Below are 19,978 nucleotides of genomic sequence, written 5' to 3'. Positions count from 1 at the left end.
ATACATGAGGGATATATAAAAACTGAAAAAAATTCCTTGACTCATCATATTTAGTTACCATTCAAAGGTAGTAAGGCCCAGTAGTTGAGAGCCTGGACTTTGGAGCCTGCCTTTCTGGATTTGAGCTCAACATCTGTCCCCTAACAGTTATGTGACCTGCAGCAAGTTACTAAGCCACTATGGGTCTCAGTTTTCTCATCTTTAAAATAGTAGTGATAAAAATGCCTAGCTAATATGATTAACAAGATGATTAAATTAAGTACTGTAAAGCACTTAGAACAGTTCCTGTACTTATCCACACAATAAATGTTAACTGTTATTAGTATTAATGTCTAATTAAGCAGATGTTCTAAGGTGAAATTAAAGGGAAACTGCAACCAGAAACCTGAAGACTGTTAACATTATTCAAAATAGGTTACCCAGGCTCCTTACTTCTTTTCTTTCCTGTTGCCAAACTTTTGCCTATATCAGCATTTCTGGAGGAAAGAAACAAAGACTGAGGGTCAAGTGTGTTACATTTTTACCAGCTTCAGATAAAGGTTTATTGTGGATATCCATTCAATGGCTTTATTAACTTGACTAATTCAATTACATGGCTTGTCTCAAGTCAACAATATGGAATAGTTCTCCTATAAATAATTAGGGACACCATCTATAGCAAGTCAACAATAGACTTGCCAGCCATAGCAAGCTACATCTGAAAATCAGGTTGATGACTGAAAATCACCAACTATAAAAATGATACCTAACAATGTGAAAATGTTTAAGTAAATTAAGATACATCTGTATAATGTGGTATTATGCGTAACAATATTTTTGAAAAATTTTTAATTACATAGGAGAAATGTTATATTTTTGCATTGGGACAGATTCTAAACGAAAAACACTGAAAAAGCAACAAGAAGTTTCAAGTTCAAGTTGAGAAAATGAGAGCGTTCTTTTTTTCCCCCCACCTATTATTTATTTTTATTCCATATTTTCTACTCATCTGTTGATAAGGTAGATAAAAGGAGCATCAGACACAAGGTTTTCACAATCACACAGTCACACTGTGAAAGCTATATCATTATACAATCATCTTCAAGAAACATGGCTACTAGAACACAGCTCTACATTTTCAGGCAGTTCCCTCCAGCCTCTCCATTATATCTTGAATAACAAGGTGATATCTGTTTAATGTGCAAAATAACCTCCAGGTTAACTTCTCAGCTCTGTTTGGAATCTCTCAGCCATTGACACTTTGTCTCATTTCACTCTTTTCCGTTTTGGTCGAGAAGGTTTTCTCAATCCCTTGATGCTGAGTCTCAGCTCATTCTAGGATTTCTGTCCCACGTTGCCAGGAAGGTCCACACCCCTGGGAGTCATGTCCCACGTAGACAGGGGGAGGGTGGTGAGTTTGCCTGCTGTGTTGGCTGGAGAGAGAGGCCACATCTGAGCAACAAAAGAGGTTCTCTTGGGGGGTGACTCTTAGGCCTAATTTTAAGTAGGCTTAACCCATCCTTTGCAGGGTTAAGTTTCATATAAACAAACCCCAAGACTGGGGACTCAGCCTATAGCTTTGGTTGTCCACACTGCTTGTGAGATTATCAAGAATTCAACTTGGGGAAGTTGAATTTTCCCCTTTTCACCATTCCCTGAAGGGGATGTTGCAAATACTTTTTTATTCACTGTTCAAATCACTCTGGGATTTATCAGGGCATCACTTGGGACAAACCCACAAAATCTCATGTCCTACTCAAGGTTCCATGTACTTATGGTGTTCAATTAAGCTGTCTACATAAGTTATATTAGGAAATGCACTAGTCAAAATATAAATTTTGTACCAAATAAACATTTTTTTGCTTTAGTCTCACATGTAAGGTAAAATTTTAAAATATTAATTACCATCTATTTTCAGCACCCTGCAGTCATGACATTCCTTTGTTCTTCCTCATGCAAAAACGTTTTTTAAATTTGTACATTTAGTCACTATCATTATACACTCTAAGCTTTCCTAGATTATACCATCTCAGTCTTTATTGTCTGTCTTTCTTTCTGATTTCATTTGTGCCCACAGCCCTCCTCCCTCTATCATTATCACATTCAGCTTCATTCAGTATTTTAACATAATTGTATTACAATTAGGTCATATTGTGCTGTCCATTTCTGAGTTTTTACATTCAGTCCTGTTGCACAATCTGTATCCCTTCAGCTCCAATTACCCAATATCTTACTCTATTTCTATCTCCTGATGGTTTCTGTTACCAATGAAATTCTCAAAGTTTATTCACTAATGTCAGTTCATATCAGTTCCAGAAAAATTTGGTTATTGGTTTTTCTATTTCTGAAAAGTAAGTTGTTGGGATTTTAATTGGTACCGCATCGAATCTGTAAATCAATTTAGGTAGAATTGACATCTTAACTATATTTAGTCTTCCAATCCATGAACACGGTATGCCCTTCCATCTATTTAGGTCTTCTGTGATTTCTTTTAACAATTTCTTGTAGTTTTCTTTGTATAGGTCCTTTTGTCTCTGTAGTTAAATTTATTCCTAAATGTTTTATTCTTTTGGTTGCAATTGTAAATGGAATTCTTTTCTTGATTTCCCCCTCAGATTGTTCATTACTAGTGTATAGAAACAGTATAGATTTTTGAATGTCGATCTTGTAACCTGCCACTTTGCTGTACTCATTTATTAGCTCTAGTACTTTTGCTGTGGATTTTTCAGGGTTTTCAACATATAGTATCATATCATCTGCAAACAGTGAGAGTTTTACTTCTTCCTTTCTAATTCTGATGCCTTGTATTTCTTTTTCTTGTCTAATTGTTCTGTCTAGAACTTCCAACACAATGTAGAATAACAGTGTGATAGTGGACATCCTTGTCTTGTTCCTGATCGTAGGGGGAAAGTTTTCAGTTTTTCCCCATTGAGGATGATCTTAACTGTGGGTTTTTCATATATTTCCTTTATCATTTTGAGGAAGTTCCCTTCTATTCCTATCCTTTGAAGTTTCAACAGAAAATGATGTTGAATTTTGTCAAATGCCTTTTCTGCATCAATCGAGATGATCATGTGTTTTTCTACTTTGATTTGTTGCTACGGTGTATTTCATTAATTGATTTTCTTATGTTGATCCATCCTTGCACACCTGGGATGAATCCTACTTGGTCATGATGTATAATTCTTTTAATGTGTTGCTGGATTCGATTTGCTAGAATTTTGTTGAGGACTTTTGCATCTATATTCATTAGAGAGATTGGTCTGTAGTTTTCTTTTCTCATAACATCTTTGTCTGGCTTTGGTATGAGGGTGATGTTGGCTTTCCCTCCTCTTCAATTTTTTGTGAGTTTGTGCAGGATTGGTACTAATTCTTTCTGGAATGTTTGGTAGAATTCACCTGTGAAGCCATCTGGTCCTGGACTTTTCTTTTTGTGGCGCTTCTTAATGACTGATTTAGTTTCTTTACTTGTGATTGGTTTGTTGAGGTCATCTATTTCTTCTCGAGTCAAAGTTAGTTGTTTATGCCTTTCTAGAAAGTTGTCCATTTCATCTACATTGTCATGTTTATTAGCATAAAGTTGTTCATAGTATCCTGTTATTACCTCCTTTATTTCTGTGGGGGTCAGTGGTTATGTCTCTTCTTCCATTTCTTTTTTTTTTTTTTTTTTTTTAAAGGAAAGACAGAGAGAAGGAAGGAAGGATAGAAGGAAGGAAGAAAGGGAAACATTTTTTAAACATTTTCTTGTTTTATTGTATTCTGTTTCTCCGTTTTTGTTACATGGGCTGGGGCCGGGAATCGAACCGAGGTCCTCCGGCATAGCAGGCAAGCACTTTGCCCGCTGAGCCACCGCGGCCCGCCCTCTTCTTCCATTTCTGATCTTATTTATTTGCAACCTCTCCCTTCTTCTTTTTGTCAATCTTGCTAAGGGTCCATCAGTCTTACTGATTTTCTCATAGAACCAGCTTCTGGTTTTGTTGATTTTATGAATTGTTTTCATATTCTCAATTTCATTTATTTCTGCTGTAATCTTCATTATTTCTTTCCTTTTGCTTGCTTTGGGGTTAGTTTGCTGTTCTTTCTCCTGTTCTTCCAAGTGGACAGTTAATTCCTGAATTTTTGCCCTTTCTTGTTTTTTGATATAGGCATTTAGGGCAATAAATTTCCCTCTTAGCACTGTCTTTGCTGAATCCCATAAGTTTTGATATGTTGTGCTTTCATTTTCATTTGCCTCAAGATATTTACTGCTTTCTCTTGTAATTTCTTCCTTGACCCACTGGTTGTTTAAGAGTGTGTTGTTGAGCCTCCACATATTTTTTTGAATTTTCTGGCTCTGCCTATTATTGATTTTCAACTTCATTCCTTTATGATCTGAGAAAGTGTTGTGTATGATTTCAATGTTTTTTAATGTATTGAGACTTGCTTTGTGACCCAGCATATTGTCTATCCTTGAGAATGATCCATGAGCACTTGAGAAAAAGGTTTATCCTGCTGTTGTGGGGTGTTGTGTTCTATAAATGTCTGTTAAGTCTAGCTCATTTATTGTATTGTTCAACTTTTCTGTTTCTTTACTGATCCTCTGTCTAGATGTTCTATCCATTGATGAGAGTGGGGAATTGAAGTCTCCAACTATTATGGTAGATGGTTTCAGCGTTTGCCTCAATATTTTGGAGCATTCTGGCTCAGTGCATAAATATTTATGATTGTTATGTCTTCTTGTTGAATTGTTCCTTTTATTAATACATAGTGTCCTTCTTTGTTTTACATTTGAAGTCTAATTTGTTGGATATTAGTATAGCTACTCCTGCTCTTTTCTGATTGTTATTTGCATGAAATATCTTTTCCCAACCTTGCACTTTCAACCTATGTTTACCCTTGGGTCTAAGATGTGTTTCCTGTAGACAGCATATAGATGGGTCCTGTTTTTTAATCCATTCTGCCAGTCTATGTCTTTTGATTGGGGAGTTTAATCCTTTAATCTTTAGTGTTATTACTGTATGGGTAGTACTTCTACCATTTGCCTTTTGGATTTTATCTGTCATATCTAACTTTCCTTCTTTTTACCTTTACTCATAGTCTTCCTTTCTACACTCTTCTTTACACCTCTCTCTTCTGTCGTTTCATATCTGCCTCTAGTGTTCCCTTTAGTATTTCTTGCAGAGCTGGTCTCTTGGTCACAAATTCTCTCAGTGATTTTTTGTCTGCAAATGTTTTAATTTCCCCCTCATTTTTGAAGGACAATTTTGCTGGATATAGAATTCTTGGTTGGCAGTTTTTCTCTTTTAGTAATTTAAATATATCATCCCATTGTCTTCTTGTCTCCATGGTTTCTGCTGAGAAATCTATACATAGTCTTATTGGGCTTCCCTTGTATGTGATTGATTGCTTTTCTCTTGCTGCTTTCAAGATTCTCTCTTTCTCTTTGACCTCTGATATTCTGATTAGTAAGTGTCTTGGAGTATGTCTATTTGGATCTGTTCTCTTTGGGGTACGCTGCACTTCTTGGATCTGTAATTTTAAGTCTTTTATAACAGTTGGGAAATTTTCAGTGATAATTTCCTCCATTAGTTTTTCTCCTTCTTTTCCCTTCTCTTCTCCTTCTGGGACACCCACAACATGTATATTCATGCACTTCATATTGTCATTCAATTCCCTGAGTCCCTGCTCATATTTTTCCATTCTTTTCCCTATACTTTCTTTTGCTTGTCGGATTTCATATGTTCTGTCCTCCAGTTCACTAATCCTATCTTCTGCCTCTCGAAATCTACCATTGTAGGTTTCCATTGTTTTTTTTTTTCATCTTTTCTACTCTGCCTTTCATTCCCATAAGTTCTGTGATTTGTTTTTTCAGACTTTCAATTTCTTCTTTTTGTTCATCCCTTGCCTTCTTTATAGCCTCCGTCAATTTATTGATTTGATTTTTGAAAAGGATTTCCATGTCTGTTCGTACATTCTGAATTAATTATTTCAACTCCTGTATCTCATTTGAACTATTGGTTTGTTCCTTTGACTGGGCCATATCTTCAATTTTCCTAGTGTGATTTGTTATTTTTTGCTGGCGTCTAGGCATTTAATTACCTTAATTAGTTTATTCTGGAGATTGTTTGCACTTCTTTTACCTAGGGTTTTCTTGCTGGATGAATTTGTTGTCTGCCTGTTCTTTGACATTCAGTTCAGCTTTTTCTGGACCACTAGCTTAGGTTTTGTTTAACAGAGGAGAATTTTTCAGTTCTTGTTTCCTTGTTTCTTGCCCTGCCTATATGGTGCCTTCTGCCACCCCCCCTCCCCCCCCACACACACACTTAAGAGGGTCTACTTAGGTATTATAGACCCCAGCCGGATTTTCCCAGGTTAAACTGGCCTACTGTCAGGAGGGAAGAGTCACCTGTGTCAGTCTTCCCTGGTGAGACCCAATAGGTTGAAAGACTTTCCTGTGAAGTCTCTGGACTCTGTTTTTCTTATCCTGCCCAGTCTGTGGTGCCGGTGTGCCTGCAGGTTCCACCAACATAATATGATGTGGTAACTTTAACTTTGGCAGACTCCCTGCTGGAGGCATGGTGGAGACAGAGGAGAGGTTGTAGGCTGGTTTTAATGGCTTCCAATTACCAAGCCCTGGGGTCTGAATTCCTTCAGAGAGGGATTCCATCTGAGTTGGGTCTCACTCCTCTCCTGGTGAAGGCACCAGCTCCAAAGAAGCTTGTTTCTGGCTATGCCTGGGGCAATTGCAGCCTGAGAAGTCCTGCCGCTGTATCCAAGGGTAGCCAAGCCTCAAAAACCTGTTTTTTATTTTTCTTTTTCTGTCAGCCCTGCCCTCCCCCCCAGTGCCAGGGCAAAAATCAGTGACCTCGGCTTTGACCAGATTCACCTGAGCTGGGGGGTCTATTTTTAGTAGTCAGAACTTGTAAATTAATTCCACACTTGAAGCTTAGTTGTGCTAAGCCCCTGCTGCTGTAAAGACCCTTTCCTTTCCCCTCTGGGAAGCAGCTCGTGGGGGAGGGGTGCCAGTCACCGTGGCTTGGAGAACTCACAGTTCTGGGGGGGCTCACAGCCAGTCCAGCTGGTCCAGACTGGGAAATGCTGTGTGTTCGGTCACTGACATGGCTTCAGGAGCTGTTCTGTACTGTTCCTGATTATTTAGTAGCTGTTCTGGAGGATGAACTGAATCCCACACCCTGCTAAGCTGCCATCTTGGCTCCCAAATGAGGGCATTCTTAATTCAGAAGTTTATTTATTATATCCTGTTTCATAGCTAACAGTGTTTTACACACTATGCAAGCCAGGAAATAGAATGCTTCACCCTATGGGCTTGCAATCTAAGACTAATTGAGATGGGTTGTACACTAATGAACTGGGAGGTAAGATCAAATGGAGAATTATGATCTCAAATATATAAGAATTCTTTCTTTTTAATCATCTTCCCTCTTTCATAGGACATTTCTTCTTGGAAAATTGACATTCTCCCATTACTGTGTGTTTATATGCAATACTGATGTGAGAAAACAAGAGGAAAATGTTTCTCTGATGTATGATTTAATAAGAAGCACCTGAGAACAGTGGAACAAACTTTTATTGTGCACAGAACAATTTGAGAACTAGGTGGAAGCATTGTAAAAGAAAAGGAAAGGAGCCATTAAGTTTGAAGCCTAGAGAAACCAGAGATTTCAAGAAAATGAGATATTAAATGTTTGTTGCAGACTTTGTGGATGAGGACTGTGACTTTAATTCTAAAGAAAGATTAAGGTATAACAAAGTTTGAAGAGAAAAATATTGAGGAAAAACTATTCTGTGAGAATATATCTAAATGGCATTGGGTTTTATTCAGATTAAAGGAGAGCAATGATAAGATATTAACAAAAGAGGCATTCTGAAGTACTTGAGATGCTAATAATTTGGCCTAGTATAAGCACTGAATAATTGAATGCATTATGGTAAAAACCATAGTATTTTACTTCAGTGTTCTTAACTAAGCCATTAGAGAATTATTTTAGTGAGTACGATACATGGATTCTTTACAATAAATAAGTCACTTATTTGTACAAAAATGTGTATTTCTAAAATTCCTGAGGAGCACCAACAAATGGTTTGTTCCCAACAGTTTTAAAATATTTTCCCTGAAATATAGCTGACATGATTAATTTGTACCGTATCTGTGGAAATAAGGCATGCTAAGCAAATGCTAATCCCTTTTGTAACATACTCCGTAGAAATACTTATGCTTCATCATAAAGTTAGATTTGTTTTTTCAAAGTACAGATAGATATGAAAACCTCAGGTCCATGAAAGAAATGAAGAAAGTTTCTTACATTAAAAAATATATAAAAACTTTGATGGAAAGGAAATTAAGAAACTGGGTACTAATTAGAAAGGAAAGGTACTTTTAATTTCATCCATATGTCCACTTAGAATAGTAAAATTCATTAATCTATATGAATATTAGTCTATAGGGTGAAGGAAAAAAGTTCAACAGCGTATGGAGAGAATAAAATAAAGAAAAGATGGTAAGTGATGATGAAAGAAGAAAGGGAGAGAGGAAGAAAATGTAAAGGGGGGTTACAAGTACTGTACAGATAAAAAAGAGAATGATATTTATAATGATTGAATGAGATACAACTGAGAAAATTAAATGGTAAGCTACAACAAAAAACTGTGTAAAAGTAGTTCTGAATTTCTTTAAAGGGGATTTTGGTCTTTACCTCTCAAGTTCATTTCTTAGGAACTCCTTGGAATTAATGTTTCCTGAAGTTTGAGTTATAATTTCTTGTGACCTGGATGCAAGCAAGTACCCAGAGAGTTAAAAGGCTACTTATCATCTTAAAAGGAGTCAACACTTGAGGTCTACTAAACCAATGATGGTAATGCATATTCAACAATTTTTCTATTTTAGGTTGTAAGTTGCAAGAAGCATATTACATATGATCTATAATTTTACGTTATTTTATGTTCATTGTTCATTGTAAATAACTTAAACTACCAAGGCCTACTCTAATCACAGATATCCATTGTTCCATACTAGGTAGCTTTATATAATAACTAATTGCCAAGTTCTAAAGAATACTTTTTCTTATTATTCTTAATGAAATAAATTTAATAGTGAATTACAATGATGATTATGATCATTAGAGCTTCAATTTGTAATTGTTTACATTTTACAAAGCTTTTACTCAGGTTATCTAATTTATGTATTAAAATGGTTTTTCATACTAAGTTTTAACTAGCCAGCATGGCATTTTAATACCAACTTGATATTTTACAAGACTTTTAAGGTGAAAATTAGGTAGGGCTCATAATGGTTTTACAATTGATACTTTTAAAGCAAATAAGCAATTAGATTACCTCTTAAAAGCAAAAAGATGACCACAGTTTGAAGGAAAATAAAGAATTTAGAATTTGTCTATCCAAGATAATTAAATCCTTGAGAAAGTCCTTAATCACTACATTTTACAATGTCATTTATGAAAAAATTCCTCTCAAAACTTTATTTCTAATATGGCAACATAAGCCTCAAAATATATTTTTTCCTGTGATGACAGATAATCAAAAATCATATTAAATTCATAAATATTCTAGGCTCAACATTAGGAGAGATTATTTTTTAAAGAAGTAAAAACACAAGGACTGCTATTTCACATACTGCATGAAAAATGAAAATATACTTTAAGTGCTTCCATGTATATTAATTTTCTTAAACTTATGTTCTACATATATGATGATATAATTCAAAGAAAAAAGTACTATTGTTGTATACAAGTAATTGCCTTTTATTCTCTCTGGACCATGGGACTCTCCAATTAAATAAAATCTTCAAATTAACCTGAAAGCTATTTTGTGTTGTGGAAAATTACAAACATTTGTTTGTTAGGAGGTATCCCCAAAAGATTATTCTGAATGCATCATATATATTCCTATTGGGAACCTGCTTTTGACAGAACTTTCTCCTAAAACTAGAAGTTTAGTTATTCCTTCTGTGTTCGTTTGAAGCTGTTATATACACTGAAAAGACCATGTTCTTTTAATTCAATTCTGTGGGTACAGATCTATTGTAGGTGGGACCTTTGGTTAGGTTATTTCAATTGAGATGTGAATGCCCCCATCCAAGGTGCCCCCCCCATTCAAGGTGGTCTTAATCCTTTTACTGGAGTCCTTTATGAGAGCATAAAACTCAAACAGAAGCAGAGAGATGAAACCAAGAGAAGCTCACAGAAAAAAAGCCCCTGGAGGAGCTGAGAGGGAAAGCCACTGAAGCTAGAGGCTGAAAGTGGCGAGGCTCAGGAGAAAAGGATGAGCAGACACCAGCCATCTGCCTTGCCACATGACAGAGGTGTCCCAGATGCCAGCAACCTTTCTTCAGAGAAGGTATCATCCTGTTGATGCCTTAATTTGGACATTTTCACCCCCTTAGAACTATAAACTTGCAATCTAATAAATCCCCATTGTAAAAGCCAACCCATTTGTGATACATTGTGTTCTAGCAGTTTTAGCAAACTTAAACATCTCCTATTATGCCAAAACAGAAACAAATGTTCCAAATGCTTTTCAGATAGAGGATCCCAAGCTCACTGATTTGAGCTACAGAAGTTTGACCTTTTGTAACAGCCAGTAGTTTTTGGCCCATACGAAATACCTGTTCCCTTATTTCTTTCATTTTTTCCAATCTCTTGAGTTTTGTTGCATACTCTTGAACTTCTTTTAATCCAATGTCTGTGCAGAGACGAACCAAGAAACGCAGACCTAAATTGCAAAAAACATATTTAGGAAAATATTTATGCACGTGGTTGAAAGCACAGAAAATCAATAAACTCAATCTTTAAGGGCATAGGAATGATGATCACAAATAGTGTTTCTTTCTCTCTTGAGAAATAATTACTTTTTTTCTCTAGCTTGGGAGAATGGTCTTCCTTGAAAGGGGGTTTAAAGTTACTCTCTCCACGTGCCCTGCCTCACCCTGCTATATCTAGAAGGAACACAAGCAGAAGGACATTGCTAGAAGAGAATTTCAAAGGCAGATGTAACACGTGTTAATGTTCCAATCTGAAACTTGAATATGCTACTGAATTTACTCCTAGCCATGACTGGAACTTTCATAAATATGTATTAGGAGTTCTAAGGGGAAAGACTAGGCTAAAAAATATGAACAGTTTGAACACATTATCATAACAAAAACTACTAATAAATGTTCTTTTATTTTTATTGTCATTAGATTCATTCTTTTAATAAATATTCACACTATACTCAAAGCACTAGGAGTGCAAAAAATATATATTTTACAGTGACTGCACTTACTGTTGATATTAAATATATGCAAAATAACTACAATAAATTGAGGAAATACACCCCTCAAATTCACCATCCAACTGAAGACCTAGAACATTATCCACACCTGCCTCTGCCTGTGCTCTTCCCTATCCCATTCCTGTATCTCCACCCCTGGATTATCATTTCTTTGCTTAAAAAACAAAACAACAAAAAAACCTTTTATCACTTACATATGTATCCCCAAATGATATATTAAATTTAGCTTGTTACTGGCTTTTATAAAAATGGTATTCTGTATGCCATCTTCTGGGATTTACTTTTTTATTCAATATTGTTTTTAAAATTAGCAAAAATTTATAAACTGGCAGAGATGCTAAAAACTATACATATTTTGTTTCTTCTTTTATAAGAATGGACTCTCCCATTTATGGTCCAAATTAAAATATTTTTATTATCTCTGTTAAAAATACTCTGCTTTCCTCAATACAACAGCAATATGTAGACAGTGGAAAATCTGTAAAACATTAAGGTACAAAAAAGAAAATAAATTACCTATTACTCTTCCATCCCAAAACAAAACTAAACATTTTATTTTCTTCCTTTCTAGGCTTTTCTTGGTAATCAGGAGAATAATCCCAGGTTATTAAGTTCAAAAAACAGCTTCAAATGGCTCCAAAATATTTTATCATTTTTTAGCTTTATTAACCAAATTTTATTAACCAGCTTATATTACTGAGCATTAAAGCTGTTTCCAAATTTTTGTGTGCCTCTCTATTTCCTTGTGATTAAAATTACTAATAGCGGAACTACTGGATCTAAACATTATAAACATTTTGAAGATCTCGATAATACTTCAAATCTATCCTCCAAAAATACTGCATTAGTTATATACTCCCAAGAAAAGTTTATGTGAAGCCTCATTGCTTTCTTTTCCATAAGAATAAATCATGCCTAAAGAAAGTCACACATTAGGGGGCTTGGTTTTATATGTTCTTAAGTATCAGTATCAAAATTAAACAGTATTTTTTTATACTCCCACAAAATGAAGAATACAGCGTACTTCTCACTGCTCCCTTGCTTACATCCACGACCACTACCATCTAAATTATGCTTCAGATTTAACTCTATGTCAAATTAATTCCTACTCTTACTCTTTGGACACAGCATATTTCCCTTTCTGAGTTCTAAATTTTGATTCAGTATTCCAGTGATTTTCCAAAGTAAGTTTTCAAGTAAATTTTTTATTTCCCCAGGCAGGGAAGATGAGTATATAAGCCCTTATATATCTAAGAATATCTTTTGTTGCTTTTACTTGTAGATGTATAGAAATTCTCAAAACCCTATAATAGAGATAATGTTCCACTGCCTTTGCTATTTAGTGTTGTAAAGAAGTCTGAAAACCATCCAATTTTTCTTCCTTTGTAGATATCAGATCTTTCTTTTTCTGTTCTACAATAATTATCTGGTTTTGGTTATTGCTTTTATTCATTATAATTCTTAGATTATATCTCTATTGTCTTCTGTATCTATGAAACTTCCATTTTCTCTAATCTTTTTTCCTTTCCTTGCATGCTGAGAGAACTTAACCAAGTTTACAGTGACTAATTTGATTTTTTAGTCATGCTTCTGCTCTTTATTGTCTTCAAGTGGATTTTAATAATTATACATTCATAGTTTACCTACAATCTTTTATATATACCATCCTATTATCCTTTTATCACCCTATTATCTTTTTTCCATAAAATCTGCCATTTTAACCATTTTTAAGTATATAATTTAGTGGCGTTAATCACATTCACAATGTTGTGCAATCATCACCATTATTTATTTCCAAAACCTTTTTATCATTCCAAATAAAAACTCTGTGCCTATTAAGCAATAATCCCATCCACCTGCCTCTGGTAACCTCTGATATTCTTACTGTCTCTATGAATTTGCTTATTCTGAATATTTCATAGGTGTGGAATAATATAATATTTGTCCTTTGGTGTCTGGCTTATTTCACTCACATGATGTCTTCAAAGTTCTTCTATGGTGCACGTTTTAGCATATATCAGAACTTCACTCCTTTTTACTGCTGAATAATACTCCACTGTATGTATACACCACGTTTTGTTTAACCATCATGTGTTGATGGATACTTAAGTTGCTTCCACATCTTGGTTATTTTGAAGAATGCTGATACACACACTGGTGTACAAATATTTGTTTAAGTCCTTGCTTTCAATTCTTTGGAGTATATACCTATAAGTGGAATTTCTGGGTCATATGGTAATTCTATGTTTAACTTTCTGAGGACCTGCCAAATTATTTTCCACAGCAAATGCACCATTTTACATTCCTACTAGCAATGCTCAGGGTTTCTATTTCTCTCATGCTTGCCAATAGTTGCTATTTTTCGTTTAATAATAGCCATCCTAATGGGTATGAAATATTATCTCTTGGTTTTGATTTGCATTTCCCTATTGACTAATGATGTTCATATTATATTTCACCTCATTTGTTTTCTGTGACATTCTTAGCGGTCATGTGCTCTCAAAACTGAAAAAAAAAGATGTTAAATTTTCTACACATTTTCTTCTTGTTCCTGCTTTTTTTTTAGTTCTTCTATTTCTCTGGGTCATTGCAATTATTTACATCTCCTTTGTTAAACAGCATTTTTCACAGCTCCTTGCTGACATTTTCCTGCTAACTCAGGCTGAAAATGAGGAGAGCTCTATCCAGACTTTGTGTCGGGTGGCTTGCTCATGACCCTGTTCTTGGGCTACAAGGCTACTGGTCAAATGTCCTTCTCCTGCTCGGGTAGGCTGAGTTTTAACTTTTGTCTGGCATGAGTTGTATCAAGCAATTTTCAATATTTAACCTCTCTTCCCTGTATTTTGTTCATTCCATTACCTTCCACCTCTTTGTTCCATCGATATTCCTTCCCTTGCACATTTTCAATTTTTCCTTTCTACTGGGTCCTCTTGGTCAACAAGAATGTTCAATTCTTCTCGTCCTTAAAAGAAGAAGTTCACCCAGGCTCTACTACATTTTTTAGAAATCACCATCCCTTCTCCTTCCTTTAACCACAAACTGCACAGAAGTGTTACCCATCTCTTCACTTGGCATTTACATTGTAACCCTGCTGCAATTTTTCTTCTGCTTTCATCACTTTAATGAAACTACTTTCTCAGAGTTCACTGGTAACCTTCCCAAGCCAGTGGCTTTTTACTCTGAATCCTAGGAATTAAAGGTATCAGGAAATAGAAGTTGTGGCACAATCAGTGATTGATTGATTACTTTTAGCTCTTCTTTTTGAAATACTTTGAAACTTACAGGACAGTTACAAAAATAATAACAATCCTACACAAAAAACTACAAGAAACCCCTATCCCCCCAGATATCTAGATCCATCAATATTAACATTTTGCCACTTATGCCATATCATTCTTTCTGTCTGTTCATTTTTTGAACACTTGAGTGTAGGTTATATACATCATGCTCCCTGAACACTTAATACTGCCATGTACATTTCCTAAGAATAAGGTAATCATTTATGTATTCACCTTATGTGCATGTATCAAGTTCAAGAAATTCAACACTGATATAAAGCTTATAGACTATTACAATTTAAATAGGTTCCAAAAATGTTTGTTTGAGCCTTCTTTCTTCCCTTATTAGATCCCATCCAGGATCATGTATTGCTTTAATTGTCCTTGTCTCTTTAGTTGCTCTTTTTTTTACTTGCTGGAACATACATACAACCAAAACTTTCTCATCTCAACCATTCCCAAGGATATCATTTGGGGGATTAATCACATTTACTATGTTATGGTACTCTCTCCAATTTCCATTACTAAAACTTTCCCATCTATCCAAACAAAAATCCTATACCCATTATGCATTAACTCCCTATTCCCCTACCATTCGCCCCTGGCAAGCTGCACTCTTAATTTCTGTCTCTGTGAGCTTGCACATTCCCTGTTATTTTCTTTGTAGTTACCATAGGGCTCAAATTTAAGATTCTAAATCTATACACAACTTGTTTGCTTTGATTTCAGTTTAACCTCAATAGTATACACAAACTATATTCCTATATCCCTCCATCTCCCCCACCTCTATGTAAATTTTGTCACAAATTATAAGTTTATGCATTATGAGTCCTAACTACTGATTTATCATTACATTTTACATATTTGCCTTTTAGATCTTTAAGGAAGTAAAAAGTGCAGTTACAAACCAAAATTGAAATAGTACTGACATTTATATTTTCCCATGTTGTCACCCTTATCAGAGATTTTTATTTCTTCTTGTGGCTCTGGTCTATTATCTATTGTCCTTTCCTTTCAATCTGCAGAATTCTTTTTAGCATCTTTAGCAGATCCAGCCCAGTGATGACAAACTCTCTCAGCTTTTGTTTATCTGGGAATGTGTTAATCTCTCCCTTATTTTTTTCCAACATAATTCCTTTTTTTTTGGCATGGGCAGGCACTGGGACTTGAACCCAGGTCTCTGGCACGGAAGGTGAGAACTCTGCCTGCTAAGCCACCATGGCCTACCCCATATAATTCATTTTTATTTACTTGGTTTGCTGAACAAAATAAGCCATAAAAGATAAAGGAGAACCCTGAACCAAATTAAATGCATTCAGCATATACAGTAACTTGGTTTTGTTTTTTTTAAAAAATATTTTTATTGACAAATCTATCTTCACGCACATACATGGTGTACAATTAATGGCTCACAGTATCATCACATAGTTGTATATTAATCACCATGATAATTTTTAGAACATTTGTATCACTCCAGAAAAAGAAAAAGAAAGAAAAAATTCATACATCCCGTAGCCCTTAACCCTCCTTCTCTTTGACCACTAGTACTTCCATCTACTCAATTTATTTTATCCGTTATACCCCACCTATTATTTATTTTTTATCCATATTTTTTACTCATCTGTCCATACCCTGGATAAAAGGTGCATCAGGCACAAGGTTTTTACAATCACACAGACACTTTGTGATTTATATAATTGTCTTCAAGAATCAAGGCTACTAGAACACAACTCAACAGTTTTAGGTACTTCCTTCCAGCCACTCCAATATACCATAAACTAAAAATGGATATCCATATAATGCATATGGATAACCTCTTGACTCTGAAATCTCTCAGCCACTGAAATTTTATTTTCATGTTTCTCTCTTGCCCCTTATGGTCAGTCAAGAAGGCTTTCCCAATCCCTTGATGCCAGATCCCACCTCATCCTGTCCCATGTTGCCAGGGAGATTTACACCCCTGGGAGTCATGTCACATGGAGGGAGAGGGCAATGAGTTCACCTGACAAGTTGGCTTAGCAAGAGGCCACATCTGAGCAACAAAAGAGGGTCTCTGTCTCCGTCATCTTTGACAAACAGTTTTGCTGAGAAAAGAATTTTTGGTTGGCAATTTTTTGCTTTTAGCACTTTAAATATTCCATCCCACTATCCTCGTGCCTCCATGGTTTCAAATGAGAAATCAGCACTTAATCGTACTAGGGTGCCCTTATACGTGACACATTATTTTTCTCTTGTGGCTTTCAGAATTTCCTCTTTATCTCTGCTATTCAACAGCTGACTATATGTTGTGGCATGGGTCTATTTATATTTATTTTGTTTGGAACTCATGCATACTGGATACGTATATCCATATCTTTTGTTAAATGTGGGGAGTTTTAAGCAATTATTTCTTTGAATGTTCTCTCTGCTTTTTTTCTTCTCTTTCTGGAATTCCCACAATATTGTACACTTAGTAGTGCTCCGCAGATGCCTCAGTCTCTGTTTACTTTTCTTCATCCTTTCTTTTTTCTGCTTCTCAGACTGGATGATTTCAATGGTTTTATCTTCAAGTTCACTGATTCTTTCTCCTGCCAGTTCCAATCTGCTACTGAATCACTCTAGGGAATTTTTAAATTTCTGTTACTGTGGTCTTCAGCTCTATTTAGTTTCTCCTCATAATTTCCATCTCTTTTTGTTAAACCCTGGTATATCCCAGGGTCTGGTCCTCCTTGTTGATGGTTTCAAGTGCTTTAATCTTCTCCTCTGCCTGGGCCATGATTTCTTGCTTTTTTATATGTTTTGTAACCTTTTGTTGAAACCTGGACATTTTGAACTATAATGTGTTGTCACTGGAATTTAGACAGTGTTCCTTTAGCTTGTATACAGATAAAAGACTTTCCTTGAATGCTAGGAGCTAACAAAAATAAATAAAAACCACCTTTTCCAGTCTTACCTCTGTGGAAGTTCTCTCCTTTGGGGCTTATCCATACAATGAGTTTAGAGAATAGTTTCATGCCAAAGCATAGGGGCCTCCCTGATCCTTTCTGCTTTGTCTTTTGCATGCATGTCTGAGCCTGGGAATTCCCCCATTTATAACCTTGGATGTCTTCTCTTCTCTAGGAAGAAGTTTCCGCACAGTTTCAGGCACTGTACTGTATGTCCCACAGCCAGTAATACATTGCCTCAAGCAGCATATCTTGAGTGCTTTCCCAATACTGTTCTGTAGGAGAGCTTGGTAAGCTGCCTTCTACACTCATGGACAGAAAATCCTCAGGCCACCACCAGAAAGACTGGGCTAGACATACATGATCCTAGTATGTGCAGGAAGGTTTCTCTGTTCCCTCCAGAACTGGGACCATGGACCCATACTGAGAGCATGCCAGAGTGTCATGAGATCCTACTGTTTTTAAGTAGCCTTTTTCCTGGTTTGGTACTTGTCCTGTTATTGGAGTTGTGTTCTGGAGCTTTGAGAAAAATGTTTCTGCCAGTTCTTTCTTGTTGCTCAAGACTTCTGTGGAGGTACAGAGCTCTGAAGCATCTCAGTCCTCCATCTTGATCAGTGAGGGCCCTAAATCCCCATTTATTTATTTTTTAAAAAGTAAATCTTAAACTTTTCATAATGAAAAAATTTGATCTTGCTTGAAAATATTCTCTTACTGGCCCAGGACCCAGGTGCTATAGCTACTGCATTGTTCTAGGGGTGGGGGGTGGGGTGAGGCTGATTTTGTCCCGCGGGGGACATTAGGCAATGTCTGGAGACATTTCTGGTTGTCACACTGGGGAGGTGCTACTGGTAACTGGGGAATAGAGGCCAGGGATGTTGCAAAACATCCTACAATGCACAAGATAACCTCCCATAACATAGAATTATTAAGTTCCAAATATCAATAGTTCCATGGTTGAGAAACCCCTTTGCCTTACAGACTGTGATGGAGTTAGGCTGCTTACTTTTCACACACACAAAAAAACCACTATGGCTCTTTCTCATTTAATCTTGAAAGCACTAGTTCCTTAATGTGACAGAGCTTGAGAATCACATTGAAATCAACCAACAAAAAAAAAAAAAAAAAAAAAAAGGAAAAAATAGATAACTGGGCCACATAGCAAATTTGTACTTTAAAAAATTCTATAAATAATTCCCATTTTGCCTGTTTCCTGACAGGCACTTGGGAACCACCATTCCATTGTTAATGAATCTTCTCCTAGATATTACAAAACACCTTGCTCTTAAGCCACTACAAAAGGCCAGAAGAGTGAGATATCTGTCATTGGACTTTTATCAAAAGCCTAATTAAGAGAAATATTAGTGTGAAATTATTTAAGGAACATGCAGTGCAAGCATCTAATCCCTGGATCAGGCTGAGTCAATATAAAATTTAGCTCAGAAAAGATCTATCTTTACTGAATCCTATTTTGTTGTTTTGCTGTCCATTTTCATTGAAGGACAAATTTTTTAAAAATAGTATTTCCAGATATTTTGTTTCATTTGCTGCAGGGATGTTATGAAACAAAGTATATTCTACATCTTTCAATGATCATATTAACCATATCTGTCTCTCCACATGAATTAATTAAGAGTTGGACAATTTTTTCTTCTCTCTGAAGAATTGTTTTTTATATCCTTCTGAAGAGTAAACATTATAAAACTGATTGTAATTTGCCTTCTTTCCTTTGGCTACCTGGCTATTTAGAGGCAAATTTACAGGATAGTGGGAATATATGGCATATAAATGTACTTTGTTTTGTATTCGCCTTGATCCTGATTTTGTTGTTGTCAATACTTCACTCTACTACTGTAAATTGCATCAAATGTATTGTGTAACAGGTTGTGAATAAATGACTATTTTCTCTAAAGCTAACTTTTTAGAAGGGAAATAACTAATAGCAAAAAAAAAATCATTTTCCATGAGAATCAGCAAGATTATTAGTTTTCTATTTTCATAAACTAAAAGCATTTCTTAAACTTCAAAAAGTTGTATGATAATGGATAGTTTAAAATGCCTTTTCTACAAAACACCAGTTTATATAAACTTTATTTAGACTGAATAAAAAATCAAACAGAAAACATTCATGGCAATTACACTCTAAATTTGATAACTTATAGGATACTTCATTTATTGTTCTGCACTGTCATCACTTATTAATGCATCCTCCACTAGTTTATAGGTTCCTCCAAGGTAGAGGGTGTGTCTTCTTTTTTTAATTGCATTGGCTGCTAAAAAGCTTAGAGCCCACTTTTGGCAATGGGATTAGGTTTCCAAGATTCATATCTGCCTTCATCTTATTTTCTTTCCCTCATTCTTCTTTTATATATTCTCCCTCACTTTTTCTCCTTTAAGTAATCTTTTATATTTTAACTCTGTAAGCCATTACAAAAGTTTAAGGAACAAGACAGGATATAAATGATAAATATAATTTTTATAACTCAGTGTATTACCCAGTGCCTCACACAA

General features: G+C 35.5%; 1 protein-coding gene across 5 annotated transcripts in view; it reads right to left on the bottom strand.

The window, feature by feature from the left end:
* Positions 1-19,978, bottom strand: part of IFT88 (intraflagellar transport 88) — a 174,550-nt gene that overhangs the window by 33,230 nt on the left and 121,342 nt on the right. For all 5 annotated transcript variants that reach the window (XM_077158807.1, XM_077158806.1, XM_077158805.1 and 2 more), the window contains one exon: positions 10,601-10,707. In XM_077158807.1, the coding sequence (XP_077014922.1) occupies positions 10,601-10,707 (107 nt within the window). The remainder of the gene's footprint in view (positions 1-10,600; positions 10,708-19,978) is intronic.

The sequence above is a fragment of the Tamandua tetradactyla genome, chromosome 4 (assembly GCF_023851605.1).
Source record: "Tamandua tetradactyla isolate mTamTet1 chromosome 4, mTamTet1.pri, whole genome shotgun sequence".
In the NCBI taxonomy this organism is placed as follows: Eukaryota; Metazoa; Chordata; class Mammalia; order Pilosa; family Myrmecophagidae; genus Tamandua; species Tamandua tetradactyla.
This window is presented reverse-complemented; position numbering and strand designations above follow the sequence as displayed.